The 18,974-nt window shown below is 38.4% G+C and overlaps 1 protein-coding gene across 4 annotated transcripts; it reads left to right on the forward strand.

Annotated features, from left to right (window-relative positions):
- Positions 1-3,412: 3,412 nt before the first annotated feature.
- RAP2C (RAP2C, member of RAS oncogene family) lies at positions 3,413-18,360 on the forward strand. Of its 4 annotated transcripts, XM_086387586.1 has the most exons (5): positions 3,482-3,553; positions 4,144-4,208; positions 5,134-5,962; positions 8,435-8,753; positions 15,861-18,360. In XM_086387586.1, the coding sequence occupies exons 3-4, from the start codon at positions 5,690-5,692 to the stop codon at positions 8,711-8,713; spliced, it is 552 nt and encodes a 183-aa protein (XP_086243712.1). In that variant the 5' UTR covers positions 3,482-3,553; positions 4,144-4,208; positions 5,134-5,689; the 3' UTR covers positions 8,714-8,753; positions 15,861-18,360. The 4 variants fall into 4 exon arrangements, with proteins under 4 accessions (XP_086243713.1, XP_086243711.1, XP_086243712.1 ...); XM_086387585.1 differs by lacking the exon at positions 4,144-4,208 and having other exon boundaries at positions 3,434-3,553; XM_086387583.1 differs by lacking the exons at positions 3,482-3,553; positions 4,144-4,208 and adding an exon at positions 4,802-5,015.
- The last annotated feature ends 614 nt before the right edge of the window (positions 18,361-18,974 follow it).

Raw genomic sequence — 18,974 nt, forward strand, 5'->3', positions numbered from 1 at the left:
ATGAGCATTTTTAATACTTTACACAGACATGAAGATTTAGTAAGTAAAAGCAGAAGCTTGCCAAATTATATGACCCCATTCTTAGTTTAAAAAGTATTATTTCATTCTCAGAGGAAAAAAATATATGAATGGCATTAAAATATAATGGTGATTTTTTTCTTTGGCTAGTGGAATGGCCTTTAAATTTTTTTTTAAAATGTTTTACCAAAGCATTTTTTAATAACGAGGAAAAGATAACAAAGGTATAAAATGGATTCTGTGTGTACCCGGCGGGGACTGACATGCAGAACTAACAGGTGGTGTAGCTGGAGGCAAGATTTTAAAAAGAAGATTGGAATCTTTGAGGCTGGAAAGAACCCAGGACAATCTGATAGCAAGAGGCCTCCCGAAAACACTGAAATAAGAAGAGGCAATTCTCTGCTGAAGATTTCTGTAGGCAAAGACCAAAGACACTACCGACTCCGCCTTCTGCAGTTTAACTCAAAGGCAACTTCAAGCAAAAGAGAAGAGCCTGCAAGGTGGATAGAACATGGCTTGGTCTTTCCCCCTACCCCCACCACCCAGGACCTGGAAAGTGAGAGGGTTCAATTAACGAGAAGAGTTAATGACTCCAGCAATCACCACGGAAGGAAGTATAAACTAAAAGTGAGGAATAAGAGAAATGAACAACTAGTGCCTGAAGCAAACTGTTTAACACTTTAAACCTGTGCCAAGCTAATTGCATAAAAATGAGATTATGTACCTGTAACTTACATACACTGCATACAGTTTATACTCTAAGATTTCTTGGCTGTGGTAAAAATCGGCTATGTTCTTGAAAATGATTCCCCCAGCAATAGTTACTTTGGAGTAGAGATTCATACAGAATTAAAGCAAAAGTTCTAAATCTCAGGGGCACACTCTTGGGAGAAGTGACCCCTCCTCCCGACTTTGAGCCTTGGGAGTGGAAAGTTATTATTTGCGCAGTTACATTTATTGAGCAGTTAGTGTTTGGAAGGCTAAGAGCTTTTAATGGATTGACTCATTTATTCTTCAGAGGAGCCCTATGAGTTAGATACTGCTATTATGCCCAGCTTTATAAATAAGGGAATCGAGATCTAGCTGGCAAAGGGCAATGTTAGGACTGTCTGACTTTGACACCCAAATTCCTTCTGTAACACTAGCCTGTATTTGTTAGTCTGGAAAATACCCTAAAGCAAGTAACAATAGTTATAAAATACTACAATTAATAATGCCTAGGGCAAGGTTATAAAGAAACAGATATGTTTCTGTGTTGGTCACACTGCATTCACAGGAAATGTGAATTACTTGTGATCTCTTTGAAGGACAATTTGGTAATATTTATGAGAAGAATTTTAATGCAAGTACACTTTGTTTCCATTACTGAGCTACTGGAAATTCACCCTAAACATTAAACTGGCAAGAACACATGCAAGATGTTCAGTGCAAAGAACTAGAAGCAACCAGCATTGTTTAATAGGAAACTGGTTGACTAATTTATGGTTCAGCCATTAAAAAAAACTGAAGTGGGTCCATATGTTCTGAAATGGAAAAATCACCAAGATATGGTAAGTGGAAAAAGCAAGGTGCAGAATGGTGTGTGTAGTAAGATTACTTTAAGAACACACATAGAAGATGGATTGATAGCTATACTAGCATATAAACATTTTGCCCCAAAAGGAAACACAAAAGGCCTTTAACAATAAATGCTTTTGGAAAAAGTAACTGAATTACTATTTTTGTCCCATTTGGAGATACTTGGACTTGTAAGTTTTGTTTTCTTCTCCATGTTCACTGTTTTTTTTTTTTTTTTTTAAGAAAAACATTTTATTAAATCTTGAAAAAAAAACCTAATAGCTAGCATTTATTGAAGTTTCATAATGAGCAAGGGACTGTGCTAAGCATTTTGCATATAATAATTCATTATAGTCTCACACTTAATGATTAGCTCCATTTTGTAGGTAAGGCATTTGAGGCTCAGGTGAAATCACTTGCTTGAGGTCCCACAGCTAGGAAGTGGGGGAACTGCTATTTTAATTGCTTGGCCCCCTCAATTTGGAGCCCTTGGCTCTCAACTGCCAAGCTGTGCTCTTGTCACTAGTCTTTATATTCTCATTGCCTAATAAAAGTAAACTGGTGAACAACTGGAGTCTAATGAGATAATGTATGTGAAAATACTTTTCTAAGTATAGAGATGTTTGGAGAGGACAGGAGGAGCAGGAGGAGGGAGTTTAAATGGGGCAGGCCTGTCCACTGACCCCTAGACAGTTAGGATATTGGGTTTGGTTTAGTTTTGAGGAACGGATGATCAACAAATTTTTTTCTCCTTTAAAATATTATGAAATTATATTTATTCCTTCCCCCCTCCAAGAATACCTGATTACTGTTTTAAAATTAAAATGACACACGGAAATGAAAATCCTTTCACAATATCCTTCACTAATAATGAATGACTTTCAGGTTTTAATGGCTATATAACTATATGTTGCACCACTCCCACATATTTTACACAAATGGGGGCAACTACCTATTTGTCCCTGGTGGCTCAGTGGTAAAGAATCTGCCTGCAATGCGGAAAGCAAAGGAAACGCAGGTTCAGTCCCTGGGTTGGGAAGATCCCCTGGAGGAGGGCATGACAACCCACTCCAGTATTCTAGCCTATAGAATCCCATGGACAGAGGAGCCTGGTGGGCTACAAGTCCATAGGGTCGAAAAGAGTCAGACACAACAGAAGCGACTGAGCACACATGTATTTGTTTAGTATCTTGCTTTTTTTTCATCCTTACAATATATCTTGGCCATCTTTTCATATCAGCATTTACAAATATACTTTTCTCTTTTTAATAGCTGCACAGTATCCTATTTTTTGTGTATATACACATTATTTTTTAAATTATCTATTGAAGGATGTGTAAGTTACTTCCAATTGTTTACTTTCCTAAACACTGTAATGAATAACCTTCCTAAGAAAGTTTAGAAGGATCTTCAGGCTGTGTGACATTTGTCAACTCTGTAGTTGACAGTGACAATGACAGTGTCGATGAGAGTGACCCAAACAGACTCTGCACCGAAGGGAGGAGTATGTTTCCTTGAGTAGAGGAACAATTCTCTACAATACTGTAGCCAACAAGTTCAGAGATATTAGAGTTGTCAACAGGTGAAGCCACCTTAGCAAGAGGGCCACCCTGTTTTGACAGTTTAGTAACAGCAGAGACTTGAGGCAATTGCTCAGCACTGATTGTGAGATCAGAAGAGGAATTTCCCTGTTACAAGCAGGGCTGGGGAAGGGCTCTGGGTCCCCCCACCCCCAGACTGTCTGGAAACAGACAAGGATGGGCAGCAGAGCTCCAAATCAGGCAACAGCACGTGTGAAAACAGCAGTGATTTATGAGGAAACTCATAATTCACAGACCAAACCTCTTCCAGCAGAGGGCAGTGCCTCAGATATCAGGCGGGACTCGGGCCAGCTGGAGCCAGAGCTGGAGACTTCGCGGGACAGATTACACCAGCCCTAGGCTGAGAAGAAACTGAACTGAACTGTCCTTTGGATACTGTAAGTGACATTGGGGAGTACTGGAGAGACATATCAGGACTTCACACTAATTTGCTTGTTTTCTAATATCTAACAATTGGGGCTTGGTAATCTCTTTTTATACAGTTGGGCCATTAGGGCTTGCAAGGGGGGTTTGAGGTCATTTTTAACTCCACTGGCTACTTACTCTTTCAGGTTTCTGGGTGCATGCCCGAGTCAAAAAAGGAGTGACGTGCCTAAAATATAATCTAGGCTTCTGAACCCGGGGCTCTGTGGATGTGACACAAAGTTTACAAATAGAAAGCAGAGGGAAAGATATGTAAGAAGGAATAATTTTATCTAAAAATAGAAACTTAGTGTGTTTAACCTTAGAGTCCTTTGATTTGAATTTCAAAGATTATGAAGGATGGTCATTAAAACAAACTTTAACTTGGGAGAGCCAGTCATGCAAATTGCTGTGCCTTACAAGATAATGAAAAGAGTTAGTCTGCTGGCCTAAACAATTGCCAATCCACGCTTCCCTGCTGCGTAGCGGTTGGAATCAAAAAAGAGGCAAAACTGAGTTAGAGTACCTTAATAAAGTCTACTTCTAATCCTGTTGTTTTTTTGAGCCTGGTGATAAAAAAGAAAGGAGCGACTCTGGCATTTGCTGGTGGAGACAAGGCAGATTTGCCAGGTGATAAAGTACCCTGTGTGTGTGTGTGTGTGTGTGTGTGTGTGTGTGTGTTCAATTATTTGTCAGCACGGCTAAAGAAAACACACCACAGAGGAAATCAGAACCATTAGTGAAGTCGAAGGCTACTTTGCACGCGTTCCTTCGAAAAATACCAAGTGGAAGGAAGATCAGCAAAGAGAATCCACTTTCTTGGCTGTTTTATTTTCCCTGCCGCTTCTAGTCCGGGGATGTTTGGCTTGTGCTCCGGGTCGTCAGATCCGCCCCAAGCCAATCGACTCTTCAGGCCGGGCTGGGGTCCTCTGAGACGCGGAGGGGCTTCCGCGAGGTCGGGGTGGGACTGTCCGCAGCATCAGCAGCAGAAACAGCAGCTGCGGGCGACCGAGCGGAAAAAGGAGACTCCGGAGGTCCCAAGAGAGGCCCTTTGCCAAGGCCGTAGCCCCGACCCGAAACCGTCCCCGCCGTCTCGCCCAGCAGGGCGCGGCCCCAGCGCCACCCGGCTCGCCCCAGAGAGGTGGGACTTTCCCCACCGGAAGTGATCCTGTCCAGTCTCGGGGAACTGGGGCACCTCAACCAGTGTGTCAGGGAAACCCTTCCGGGTGTGTGCTGGGGGGGGGGGTGGGGGGGTGAGGAAAAAAAAGAGGTGGGTTCGCTTGGAGTCCCAGCGGCCGTCGCCGCCGGACGGCCCCCGCCCCTTTCCCCTCTGCGAGCGGTAGCGCAGGGGAGGCGGTGAGACCGAGGAACCGGCCTCTCGCCATGGCCTTGGCGTGACAGAGTTTCCCGGGCGGCCGGGCGGGTGCGGACGGCAGGGTAAGAGGCGGCGGTGGCGGCCGGGTCCGGGTGGGAGCCGCGGGAGGCGGCCGGCCGGGCTGCCCGGCTGGGGCGGGGGGTCAAGCTGGTAACGCGCGCCTTCTCCCCCGCTTCACAGGCCAGACGACACCCGCGGGAGCCGCGGCCCAGAGACCCGCCCGGGCGACAGCGACTGGAGCGGAGCCCACAGGCCCGGGCCGGCTAGGCGGCGCGAGCAGGAAGCGGGGTCCCTGGGCCCCTTTGTGTGAAGGGCGAAGGAGGGGTGCGGGGCAGCCCCCGGCCGCGGGCTCCTTGGACGCCTGTCTTCCCGCGGGGGTCCCCGTCGGTCCTGCGGCGTCACCCCCCCCCCCCACCTCCCTTCGCGGGGCGCGTCTCGCCTCCCCCCGCCCTCCTCCGGGCTGCTCAGGGCTCGCCCTTTCCCCACGCCCCCTGCCTGGGCTTCAGTTCCTATAGGAAGGGCATTACCATCCCATCCCCACCCACCCCGACACTTCGCTCTTTCCCCTCCCCCTCCTTTAACTTCCTCTTCTTCCCCCGTCGGGCCCTCGGCTCCTCTGCACTCTCCTCCCGGGTTCGCAGATTTCCGCCCACCTTCCGCCTCTCCAAGCCGCGCCGCAGCGAGCGGGGTGTTATTTTTCCCTCCCTTTGGTAGGAGTTGGTGAAGGTGAGACTCAATGAGGGAATACAAGGTAGTGGTGTTAGGGAGCGGAGGGGTTGGCAAATCCGCCCTGACTGTGCAGTTTGTCACTGGGACTTTCATTGAGAAATATGACCCCACCATTGAAGATTTCTACCGCAAAGAGATCGAAGTGGACTCTTCCCCCTCCGTGCTGGAAATTCTGGACACCGCAGGAACTGAGCAGTTTGCTTCCATGAGAGATCTCTACATCAAAAACGGCCAAGGTTTCATCCTGGTTTACAGTCTGGTTAATCAACAGTCTTTTCAGGTAACCAAACCAAGTCTTAAGATTTGTAAGAAGGGGGTGTGGTAATCCTACATTTACTTCTGGTTTGCTTGCACCGTGCGTAAATGACTGTTTTGCTTTTGAAAGTTGGACATGGCGCATTTTTGAGGTTACTCCTGGCACGGAAAAGTATCCAGTTGTTACTGTAGAGAAGACTAAAGTCGCAACCGTCAACAAATGTTTTAAAGTTATTTTTAAGTGAAAGAGAAGTGAAAAAAGAAATGTCAGCTTGTGTATGTTTAGCCTGGACTATAGCCTTCTGAAGTTGCTTGTTCAAGTCCACAAGCCTTCGTTAAGGTACTCAGGCAAACAACATTTAAAAGATAATCTCGGGCAAATAGAGCACTTTGTAGGGAAAATTATTTGGAAACGATTATCTGTTCCACAGATAAATTCCTCTGCGTCTGCTTCGCCCTCCCCCTTTTTGTTCTCACCCAAGTCTCTCAACCAGATTTCTAAATCTTAGGGCTACAAGATGATGAACTCAAGACCTGCCTTCTAGGTACTCTACTTACTTGGAGCGTGTGAAGGGAAGTTAGTAATTGAAAAGACTAGTATCTAAAATTAATAACAAACAAAAATCTAGAATGACTCTCTCTCTTTTTTTTTTTTCAGTTCAGCCAAATTGATTCTGATAACATTGACTATATAGAAAATATGTGGATCTGGGAACACGGAACAAGTGCAGATTTTTAACCCCCGGCTAGGTGCTGGTCCAGTTTCTCTGGAAAGATCTGTCGTGTCCTTCACTGGGAGACAGACTGGAGGTTTAACATTATTTTAAGAGATGCAATAAATGTTGCTATTTATTCCTTGAAAATAAATAACCTCATATTGACCCATTATATTGACTTTCATTGATTTAGGAAATGGATATTTTTTTTTCCTGCATTTAAAGGTATGCACTTAATGTTGCTTACTTAAGAGACATTAAGTGCTTTAGCCAAGCCATTGTGCTAATTTCACTTTTCTTAGTATTTTATCTTAAAATGAACTTTCCCAGTGACCTGATGTAGCAACTTCAGGGTTTCTTTTTTTCTTTTAAAGATAAGTAATGGGTACATTAATCAAAGTTGCTCTGACCAGACTAAAGTTCATTTTATGCAGACTTAAATTCCAAAGCACAACTGTTACAAAAGCATTTTTGTCCAGAAAGTACCAATGTGCTAAAGGTGCTATTTGACAGACGTTTTCTTTCTACAGGATCCTTGGGACATTTGTTATTCTATTAGCTGACTCTCTTCAGGCTGGCAGTCTTTTGAAGGGTTTTTCATAAGATATCCATTATAGCTACTTCTTTTATACACATACATAGGGAATGAAAAACTTCCATTATTTCAGTAGAGACTTAAAACTCTTTTAAACCCAAATGCCATCAGTTTGGATTCTCGGCTGAACTTGTTTCTATAAGGACACAGGAGAAAGAAGCTTAACCGAGAAGACTGAATTGATACGTGATCCAACAAAATTGTTGCAACTATCAGCTGTATGTTTTTGTAAATTTTCAGTCCCTTCTTTTTCCTTCATCCTGCATGTAAATTCTGTGTGCTGTAACTGTTCAGATTAAGCACATGTGTTATATTTAAGTCAAACTTTTCAAGCTATTTACAAAAAATTTCAAGAAGTGCAATGTATTGGTAAATTACACTAACTATACTATTATTACATTGTCTTAAATCGATACTACCCCTTGAAAATTGACCCTCCTAGAGAATTGCTAAGGCTCTTATCTTTTGTAATTAGTTGTAATTACTTAGAAAAAGTAATATATACGAGGGAGAAAATTCACATAATATACCCGAACATAGGCAAAGGAAAATTTGACTTCTTCCAGCCCAAATCTGTCCCCCTCCTCGGCATTGTCCCTCCCAGGAGCTGCTCACTAGTGTACAGTAACTTCTAATACTGAAGGGTATTTTAAGGATCAAGGCATACCATTACATTTAAAACGAAATACTGAAGTGTGTTTGGTCTTCTAGGCACAAGGCTGTGTTTTTCTTCCCACCTAAAACACTTTCTCTCAAGTGCTCTTGCTAAATGGCTAGGAATGCATAGATGCTGCAATCCTGTGCTGGGGTAACAGGTGTTACCAGGAGTGATGACAAGCTGGCATGTTTAAGGACATGGCCAAACACCCTTTTGGATTCATCATATTTGGGGATTTGCTTTTGAAATCAGTGTCGACTGAGGGAAAGAAGTGACTAAATGAGGCCTAAAGTTATTGTTCAACCTACATTTTATATTCTTGACAAATCCAGCAGGAGGGCCTGTGGAAAATATCTATTCCTACTTCAATGGAGAAAGTGACATTTTCTCCATTTGGGTGTGTGGTTTTATTGTGGATTCAGCTTTCTCTACTCACTGAAGGATGACTTCTTGGGATATTGCAATATTTCTTTTATGGTTATGCAAACAGCGTAATTTTTTTCTTTCTCTTTGTGATTGTTTACATAGGATATCAAGCCAATGAGAGATCAAATTGTCAGAGTGAAGAGATATGAAAAAGTCCCACTGATCCTAGTAGGAAATAAAGTGGATCTGGAACCAGAAAGAGAGGTTATGTCTTCAGAAGGCAGAGCTCTGGCTCAAGAATGGGGCTGTCCTTTCATGGAGACATCGGCAAAAAGTAAATCAATGGTGGATGAACTTTTTGCTGAGATCGTCAGGCAAATGAACTATTCTTCCCTACCCGAGAAGCAAGATCAATGTTGTACAACTTGCGTTGTCCAGTAAAAAATAAAAAGATAACCTCAATCATGGCCATACCGAGCAGGTTAGTTGTTGATGGAACCTTATGTTTTTGATCAAGTATAACAAAAAGCTTAATATTAATACATGTGGTACCTTAAATTTCTTTATTTTTGAAACAAAACATTTCCATTAGCACAAAATAATCAACATTCAATATAGATAATTAAAAGAGAGACAGGTCAGTAAAATGAAGGTAAGAAACTGTCTGTACTCCCAGTACCAAGATTCGTTTTTTAAAGTGAGTTTACTGTTCTCTTTCTGATCTGTAACATTCCTTTGGGGTGGGGTGAGTTAAAAGATAATTTTCCCTGTTTGGGTGATTTAGCATTCAAAGTGCGTGGGAGAACATCCAGTAATAACTTGAGAAGATGATTAGTTTTGTGTTTTCTGTGCTTTTCTATCATGAGCTGGAGAGCTGCTTTAATTGAAATCATCAATTTACTAATCACCCAAGTGCTAGATTTAGCAGAACGATCATTTAATCAAGTTCATATGTATGTTGCACTGGAGAGACTTAAGCGACCTCTGATAATAACAAACTACAATGCCACAGCGTACCTTGACTCATTATGAATAACATGGTCCAGATGAGAGACCGGTGAGATCATCTGCAGTGTGTTTAGAATGGACAACTCCAAGCCCAGGAAACACTTATATTCAGCTTAATAAATAATGGAGTTAATAAGAACAATGGCAAAATCATCAAACCTCTCATTGGGCTAAATAACTTAAAAAAGGTGTTTTTTAAATGAATGCAGTTTTTGAAAAGTAAGGTTCTATAAAACTTACCGATCATTTAAAATAAGATAACTTTATTCATATCACGATCTTTTCATCTAGATTGTAATTAGGCAGATAGTCTCACTTAGGCAATAATACCTAGATAATAAGATAAGACAACCAATATCCTGGATGACTGAGAAACTGCAGAAAATGCCAGACTAGCCAGACAATATCAGGAATGGAATTGATTGTTTTGAGCCAAGACTGACCTCAAGTCTAAGAGGCAGTGTTGCAAATGGCAACAGCCATTTCAGATCACACAAATGATTCCTAATCAAAGGTCTGGCTTTATATGTGCTCCCTGGAGAAAAGACTAACGGTCCCTAATTTATTTTTTCAGACAAGATTTCCTGTCAGCTAGTGTCATCTTTGAAAATGAAGGATGACAACGGTGCTTTATTATTCAAAATGCTTTCACTCATCAACTTTTGAGCATACCAGAATGTGATGAAAACACATTTGTTGTCTTATACCTAGCTCCATCTGTTATCATATGGTGTCACTCTGCAGACTGTAGCCCAGTGTATGTTTTGTTGATAACATCATACTTGCAATATAGTTTTTTGAGGCAGTATGTAGGTGACTGAGTCCAGTGTTCTTGTTTCCACATTGTCTCTTCTTAAATCTCAAGCCAGCTTCAAGTTCGAACAAGTTGTGTGTGGTGTTGCATCTTTACCATTATGCTCTACTTCTCTGACATTTTTAACCAGGCAAATAACATGTTGTATGCATTTTAGTTTTATCATCTTTATAAAAAATTAACCAGCTCCTGCAAAACATTCCCAATTTTTCCCCCATAATTATTGCAGACAGCTATTGGAAGGAAACAATAAAATGGATTTCATACATGTGGAGGGCCACTGTCTTAGTCAAGTTGGCAAATGAATGATGTATAAAGCTATGTTTAAAGCTTTCTTATTCTGAGTTATTTCTGAGTTTATTTTATTTTGCAGCTTTTGTGATCTAAATTACTTTTAATCTGTTTAATTACCTACAGGAATAATTAAATAGACTTTTTAATATCTCAAGCAAACTATGTTTGTATTTGTTAACTAAAGTACTAAAATCAGAAAATAATAGTATCAATAATTGCTTCTTTTATAATAATGGATTAAGTTGCCTGGGTAGTTTTTGTTTGTTTTTTATAAGCAGAATACACAATTAAAGGTGTGAGCCTTGAAATCTAATCAGCTGGATTTCTAAAAATGTTACAGGGTGTCCCCTGACCAAGATCTTTTAGAACAAAACACTATATGCAGTGCAGTTTTTTGCTATCAAATATGATTGAACTGATGTGGTTAGGTTATCTGTAATCAGAGGTCCATAAAGTTTGTTCTTGCTTACTATTTATTTTTAAAAAGTAGGTGATGGATTCTGAGTCCTGTAGCTTGAGTCACAGAGCTCTGAGGTCCATCAGTCCCAGATCTAGATTGAAGATAAACTTTGACAAGTAAAGGTGATTTGAGAAATGTTTGTCCTTAATGTTTAGAAGAGAACCTTGTCCACATTAGAGATAGTAAGACTCAGATAAGTCAGAAGGACTGATTGTTGTAAATAGTTTTCTCTTTAATTGAAAGGGAAAGTTTATTAATGCTCTAAGAATTACTTCTGATAATACCTCACATTTGTTTCTTATCACCCTTCAATTGGAGTCACCAGTCTCCTGCCCAACACCTGTTTATCTGCACGTCTCCCAGGATGGTTTCCCCACCTTTCACCCTCCCATTGGCAGTAATCTCAGTGTAAGTTTGGAAGCAGTGCCAGATTCCTTACGTGCTGCTTTCATGGCTGCTTTCCTTACTGACCTGAGGAGCCTGCCATCAAGTGCTTTGAAGGACTTCATTACTGTGATACAGTGTTGCAGCCTTATCTTGATTTTGTTAACTATATCGTAGCTCCTTTCTATTGATGTAAAGAGTTAACATTTGGCTGTTGTGATATACTGTTGTTGAGAATGATTAGTGTTTTCTTAACCATCTTATAATACTATAACAGAAGTAAATCACAGTGCTGTGGGGGTTTAGGGAATGGAGAGACCAAAGTTAGAGCAGGTTGCTCAACATTCAGGGTTCTTTGTTGTAGGAAGCATTGCATTCTGTGCATTGCAGAATGTTTAGTAGCATCCTTGGCCTCTACCTATCAGATGCCAGGAGTATTTCCTCCATCCCTCTGTTGTGGTGAACAGAAATATTTCCAGACATCGCCAAGTATCTCCTGGAGGGCAAAATTGCCCTGGTTAAGAAGCACTGATTTAGAGGAACTGGGAAGCAGTAGCATTTCAGTTAGGCCTTGAAGAATGGGGAGGATTTGAGTAGATGGGGGAAGGGTAGAGGCGGTTTCAAAACAGAAGGAATGCAAAAAAGAAGCAAAATAATATCCTAAAAATATTCTGTTAATTCCCTGAAAAGTGGGAAGTAAAGTTATTCCTAAAATGTGAGCTTTTGGTAAATACTGGCATATAGGGTTTTTTTTTTTTTTTAAGATTATTTTTTCAAGGATCCCTATATCTCAGTCCAGTATTGACAGAAGTTACTGTTTTGTTTTTTTTTTTTATTAAGAAAAAACAGGAATATAAAAAGGTGTTCTTCACTACAGTTAGAAGGTCTGCAGGATTTTATCGTATTTTTCTCTGTATTATGAACAGGTTCTCCCAACGAGAGTAAGTGGTGCATAAGAGTACCAAACACCAGGAATCAAACTGAAAGAACAAAGATCATTATTTATGTCGGCCTCAGTTCATTATATATGTCAGCCAGAAGAAAAAGGGAGATTCTTGATTCAAGACTAGCACATCATTTCACGTGGCAGCAGAATGTCCAGGATGTTAACAAAGGCTCCTGAAAGGCTGAACCATCTATGAATGTCATTTTAGTCTAGCTGGCCTTACTATTTCTAAACACAGTGAAATCAATTAGCATTTCCAGCTGTTTAAAATAAGTGTGTGGAATCAGAATTGTTTCAAATCTTTTTTCCACCTTTTAATTAGATATGACATGCTGGGGATTTAGCAGACGTGAGGGGGACATCATGAAAATTAAATCACATTGTATACTTAAAATGCTGGCATTTTCATGTCCAAGTTAAGTATTAATCATATTAGTAAAACACCAGGGTGGAATTCTGTTGCTGAAGTTACAGTTTCAGATAGATACTTCCTCCCCGCACCCCCACATCTTGCATGTCACTGTAGAGAAAATACCTAAGCTTATCTAAATGCTTATCTAAATGCTTGTTTGTCATCCAACTCACATAATGAGCCAAAATGGAGCCTGTAACATGGCAGCTGTGGGGGAGTGTGTACTAGGGTACACACAGACCTGCAGTGGACCTGGGGTAAAGGAGAGAAGAGAGTTGCCTCGTCCTTTCTGCCCTCTACTTCTCCCAGACCTTCACTGACATTTACAGGGCTCATGGTTTGGGACTGTTCAAAGTGGATAGGTGCCTAGTTAGACCTGTTCTAGGTGTCGAGGTGTCTGGTGACTAGAATGACTGTATATCTGTTCCTGCTTTGTTTCCTTTTAACCTCAAGATTAGGCTTTTATTGCAGAATGAAATGCATTTGAGCCATTCACTTTTACTCTTTTACCTCTATATCTTAGAATGAACCATCAGTAGAATTAACAAAAATTGCATCATGGAGTTGGAGAATTGCCACTGAGGACGTATTCTAGCCATACTTCAGGAAAGATTCTCCTCGTGGGATTACTTCACAGTGGAATTCTAAAATCCAGAAGATAACTATAACCAAGAAAAACTTAAATCCTGTCAGCTGTTGGAAAAATTTATCCTACTAAAAACATACTCCCAAATTCCTTTGATTAGCCACAGTCTTAGGAATATAGGATTCAGAAAAAGCAATTTAGGGTGGAAGGGAACAGTCCCCTACCTGTTTAATTCAAAGTTAGCACCTGGGATCAGATCATTGGGCTCACATTGCTGCTTATTGTCAGTGGGCATGGTCATATTATTTGAAATCTCAGAATTGAATTCATCATATTAATTTAAACTTAGAGATTTTAGGTCTAGGATGTAAGAAAAATAGTTTTTTCTTTCTACCCTGGGTTTACTGTAAATTTTCAGGGTGCATGTTCTCCTTGAAGCACAGGTCCCCTTTCATTTGCATATTCTATGCCATAGGTTCAGCTTCTGCTCTCTGTGTTTGACCCTAGTTCTCTAACTTCACCCCCTAAGAAGCTTCATCAGTGTTACTCGTTACAGTGGAGAAACAAACAAGATATTTAACAGAAATATTAACTGTCAACAGAATTCTAGCCTAGTGCTTTGTTAATATAACTAATATTTAAATGGGATACGAACATGCCAAGTAAAAAATGTGAAGCAAAATGTAGTTTTTAAAAAGCTCCTTTGGTTAAGTCCCCAGAATATCATATGTATAAAACTGGAAAAAATTAAAATTGATTATGAGTACACATTTATTTTTGCTAAAAAGAATGGTAGTAAATACCACTGTATTTAGAAATGCTAAATCCAGCTAAGCTAAAAAGACACTCATAAACTGCTAAGCCTTTCAGGAGCCTTTGTTAATATCCCAGGCATTCTGCTGCCACGTGAAATGATGTGTTGGTCTTGAATCAGGAGTCTCCCTTTTTCTTCATGCTGACATAAATAATGATCTTTGTTCTGTCAGCTCTATGTTTGCTGTTCTCGTGTACCGATTTACCCCACTTGGGAGACCCTATTTCATAATTTCCTGAGCAAAAGGTTTGGACTGTTTGGGATTTCTTTTTTTTTTTTTTCTTTCCTCTCTCTCTTTCATAACAAAATCTAATTAGAAGAAAGTGGAAAAGTGAAACCAGTCAAGCAAGAATTTGAGCAGAAGCCTCCACAGTTCAGATTTGTTGCATGTCTGGCTGGAAAGTTGAGAGTGAGGACAAGGATCACTTGTGTTCTATCTCACAAGCAGCAAGTTATACTTCTGCAGTGTGTCTAGATGTGATATCCTGAGAGTTAAAAAGTATGACTTTGACCAGCTGCCTTCAAAGCTTCTGGAATGTTTTTTAAATGAATGAGAGTTTTGGTACACTGGAAAGTTTGCTTTCACAGTATGGAGCAGTAACATTTGCGTTCTGTGTACTTCTAATCTTAGACGGACTGTCGTTTTTCTCTTAATGCATGCTTTTGCCTCAGGATTTATTACTGCAGAGCATTAAAATGTAATACTCTCTTGAAAAGTAGTAGGTATTAATACTTCTAATAGTATGCCTTGTATTAATATTGTTGAATCTGACCTGGGATTTATTTGTGTCTCTTGATTTCACTGGAGTATTCTCATCCTATGGAATGTGGGTAGACCAAATGTTAACCAGGTTTTTAGAGAGTGAGAAATATCACATATATCGCCTTTTATTTAATGTAGATTATGGTTAATAAGCTGATTTGTATTCTTAGTGTTTATTTTGGCTAGAAATAATTACTATTTCCTCAATTTTATTTCAGAGAATACCTGAATTATTAAATCATCCAAGTTTTCCCTATTTGAGACATATTCATATTTGAAAATCCCCAACTCTTTGTAATTGCTTATTTTGAAAAGTGTGGATTAAAATTTATAGTCAACTTATTAATTCATATTAATTGAGGAAAGTCCAGTTTGAATTACTGAAAAATCCTCACAATGAATTACATATAGAATGAAATACTGTTGTGTTCAAATAGGTATAAAAATGCAAATGGGTTTCAAAATAAAAATATAAAGGTCTTTAATTTGGATATCAAAGACATAATCCTGTTCCTCTAGAAATTTAAACATAGTTGAGAAATGAAAAAATTACCTGACATTGACACACAAAGTGCTTTCACATAGTGCCTTATGTGATATTTATTACCACAACCCTGTCAGGAAAGAATTTTATCCTTATTTTCATGATGAGCAAACTGACTTTCCTAAGCTTAAATAACCAATGTCCTGATTAACAACTTCTTTTAATGCAAAAATTTTTTGAACTTTTGCATATTATCAAGTTAGTTCATAATCACTATACATTTAATACTATTTCCCATTAAAAATATGAAAAGATCAAAGTAGAAGTAACATTCGCCACTTTTATTCTATTAACATCTTTTAAACATGTAAGAATTTAAATATTGTATACTTTATTCAACGAAGTATGTATTTCATCCAATGCATCATTATAGTGTTGCTATAATTTACTGACTCTTGAACTGCAGAAGATTATTTTTACTTAAATTTATGAGGAACACAGTGAAATTCCACTTTACGATTTTGGTACCACTTGCATGTGTATAGAGATCTGTTGTCAGTGTTCTCATTTTAAACTGTAATCTATATTTCTGCATTTTTATGATATTTTTATCTTAATTGCAGATAAAACTCAGAGGAAATTTGCACAGATGCTGCTTTGGAGAACTTTACAACCTGGGTTGCAGAACTGAGCCTTGGTAAACCTGTCTCTATTACAGCATGTTGCCATACATCTGATTAAGTGCATAAGGTCTTTGGCCTTCAAGATCCATTGACCTTAAACAGGATTGCTTAGCACGTTTACCATATGTTTAAAATCTGTTCTTTATCAATCAGTCCTTTTGTAGCTTTCTAAGTTCTTAATGATGGCTAATACGCAAGAATTAATTTTTAATATTTTAATTGATTTCTTTAATCAGTTTCTCAACTTGTATTTATTAAATACTCAAGCTCAGTATTACCTACTCAATGCCTTTTAAAAGAAAGTTATAATGGAGAAAAAAATTGAGCCTTAAACAAATGGTTACTTCTGTATATTACCTCGCACCAGTGCTTCATTCTATTTGTAAAATCTTTCTCCTTTAAGTGATTGGTTAATACTTTCAGACTTTGTTTACGTGTGGCAGTGTTGTAAAAAGAAACTAAAGATCACATTTTACCTGTGTGGATGGACTATCCCTTTTCTTCAAGTGCAGTTTGTGATGTGTTTTTGTGTTAACATGTTCTGAAACTTATGGTTGATATTTGAAATTGACTGTAGCGCATTTAGCTTAAGAGTTAAGCATTTGATTCCATTAGGTTTTCACATGTGTTAATCTCATTTACAGCATCAAATTGCAGCAGTAACATTTTCCTTTCTGTGAAGTTCTAAATTTAGTTATGACCTACTTAGCAATGCCTTTGAAAAGGGATATTGTATCCATGGTAAATTAATTGTATACCTAAACAGAGATAGCTCAGCTTTGCCTGTCAGGCTTGTAAGTGACATCTAGTAGACTTCTGCACATGTAAAATTAAATTCAAATAAAATCATATACACTTTGTAGTTCTTAATATTTGTCTTTTTGAATAATAGTTTAAAGCAATATTTGTTAAAGTTTTCTTGCACTATCACAATTGCTTTTTAGTTATTTCTCAAGAAGCATGTTTGTAGTAGAGACAAAAATCTGTGTAACAGGAGGGAAGATAGCGCCAAGTCTCTGGGCGTTTTTTTCCTTTGTTTTTGTTTATTCTTTTTGCAAATGTGCTTCTAATAGCCATTGCCTTCCATGTTGTTTACCTAATCAGCACATTTTGTCTGAATACTTGAACATTTAACAATAACACAGGTATAGAAACAGAAAGTAAACTTATAGAGAGTAATCTTGTGATTCAGTTCTAACATCATGACAATGAGCGCTTTTTCTAGCAATGATTTTAAAATTTTGTAAGTTTGACAGTATTTTGTTGTTGGGTTTTTACTTGGTTTTAGTTGTGTGCTTTTAATTCGCAGAAGTTAGTAACTGCAGCTCACCTACTGCACCAAAGTTCTCGATTTTAGGAGCCCAGCTTTAGTCATTTGAACATGCTTCTAAATAAAACAAAACAAAGAAACCAAAACCAGACTTTTGATCTATAATAATAGCTCAATAACTTTGTCAAGGAAAGCTCTAATATATGCAGTGATGGTTTTTGGAAGGGTGTGGCAATTTTAAATTTATATTGTGTGTGATGTTCAGATAAAGTGATATCTACATTCATGTGATTTATTGGTCAGTATGACCATTAATTATTGTGTAGAAATTAATTAAACTTTGTTTTCCTTTTTTAAAATCGTGTTGCATTTGATTCCTGATCGAATTCCCTCAAAGTGGACTCTTGATCTTAGATTTTGAATTTTATGGTGAGATTGTAAGGGTGGAGGCAATTGAAACTTAGTTATTTATAAACTGCTTGAAATGAATACCTAATTTAAGTTTGCACTTTAATACCAAACTTAAAACCAAAAGCTCAGTTCAAAGTAGGTTAAGTGATTGTGGTTCATTTTTATTAGCTTTTGTGAAATTCTAAAGGAATCAAATAATTCATGATGATTTAAATTTTCTGCAGACGAATTTTTTTTTTTAAATGCAGTGTTTCTTTCCTATGGATAGTTCTTGTTCTCTCGCTCTCTTGCTCTGTCACTGACCTCAGCAGCAAATTTAACTTGAATTCACTTAGGATCACAGGAGTCAGGGGAAAGTGATTTAAAGGTGATTTCTCCAGCACATTTTAAGAAAAGGGACCAAAAGTTATTTTAGCTTCCTCAATAGATTGCATGTCAAGTTGCTTATTAGGATAATAAATTAAATGCAATATATGTCTCGTCTTTACTATGGCATCTGTTTAGGAGTTGTTCAAATCACTGCAGTAGGGCTCGGCAAATAAAATCATGTAACCTATTATCATGGATCTAATGTACTGTAACTTTATCAATGAAAGTTAAAAAATCTCGAATAACAAGTACAAACATTGAACAATGACCTATAAATATTTGTAAAAGTAAAATTTTTCCAATAGATTTCATTCTTGTCATTTTGTAAGACGACCCTGCAGTCCACATATTTGTAACTTTTTTAATAAAATAGACATCTGTATTACTGAAGTTGGTTTCTTGAATTATTTGATGTATCACTGCTTGTTATTTGCTAACTTGTAAATCTTTTTCATAACATTTTTTAAACTTTTGATAAAAAGTCATTACTTTTTATCAAAATGATAATGTGTATTGCAGTACATATTTAAACAAGTTAAATGTCCCCCTGTGTTCTTAGTCACCATTCTGGCATATGTGGGAAAAAACTGAGCTATATCCTAAAATGTAATATTTAATCAATTGAATAACTTATAAATAAATTAGAAATTCAAAATAATGGGTAAAAAAGAATAATGACATCCCATATGGAGAAAGTGGCCCAGCTGCAAATCTATTGGCTGGGAATTGTCCGTGTGTAGGAGATTCCAGACAGTATTATGCATTATAATTAAATTCTGAAATAATAAGTTAAAATCCAACACAATTATCACTTTGTTTTATCCAGTGAAAGGTTTTTGCCAGTCATTTTTAATTCACTGCTTTACTCAATATTTTTAAATTGTTGAACTAAATAGTTGTTTTAATCTCAACTTTTTTTAAAGCCACAATGTTTTCTTCAAGTTGGACAGTTCTGTATGTCCAAATATATTATGAACTGGCTTTTTAAAAATTGTAATAATTGA

This window comes from Bos grunniens, chromosome X, assembly GCF_055505025.1.
Source record: "Bos grunniens cultivar Pamir isolate PY7600 chromosome X, Bosgru_T2T1.0, whole genome shotgun sequence".
NCBI lineage: Eukaryota > Metazoa > Chordata > Mammalia > Artiodactyla > Bovidae > Bos > Bos grunniens.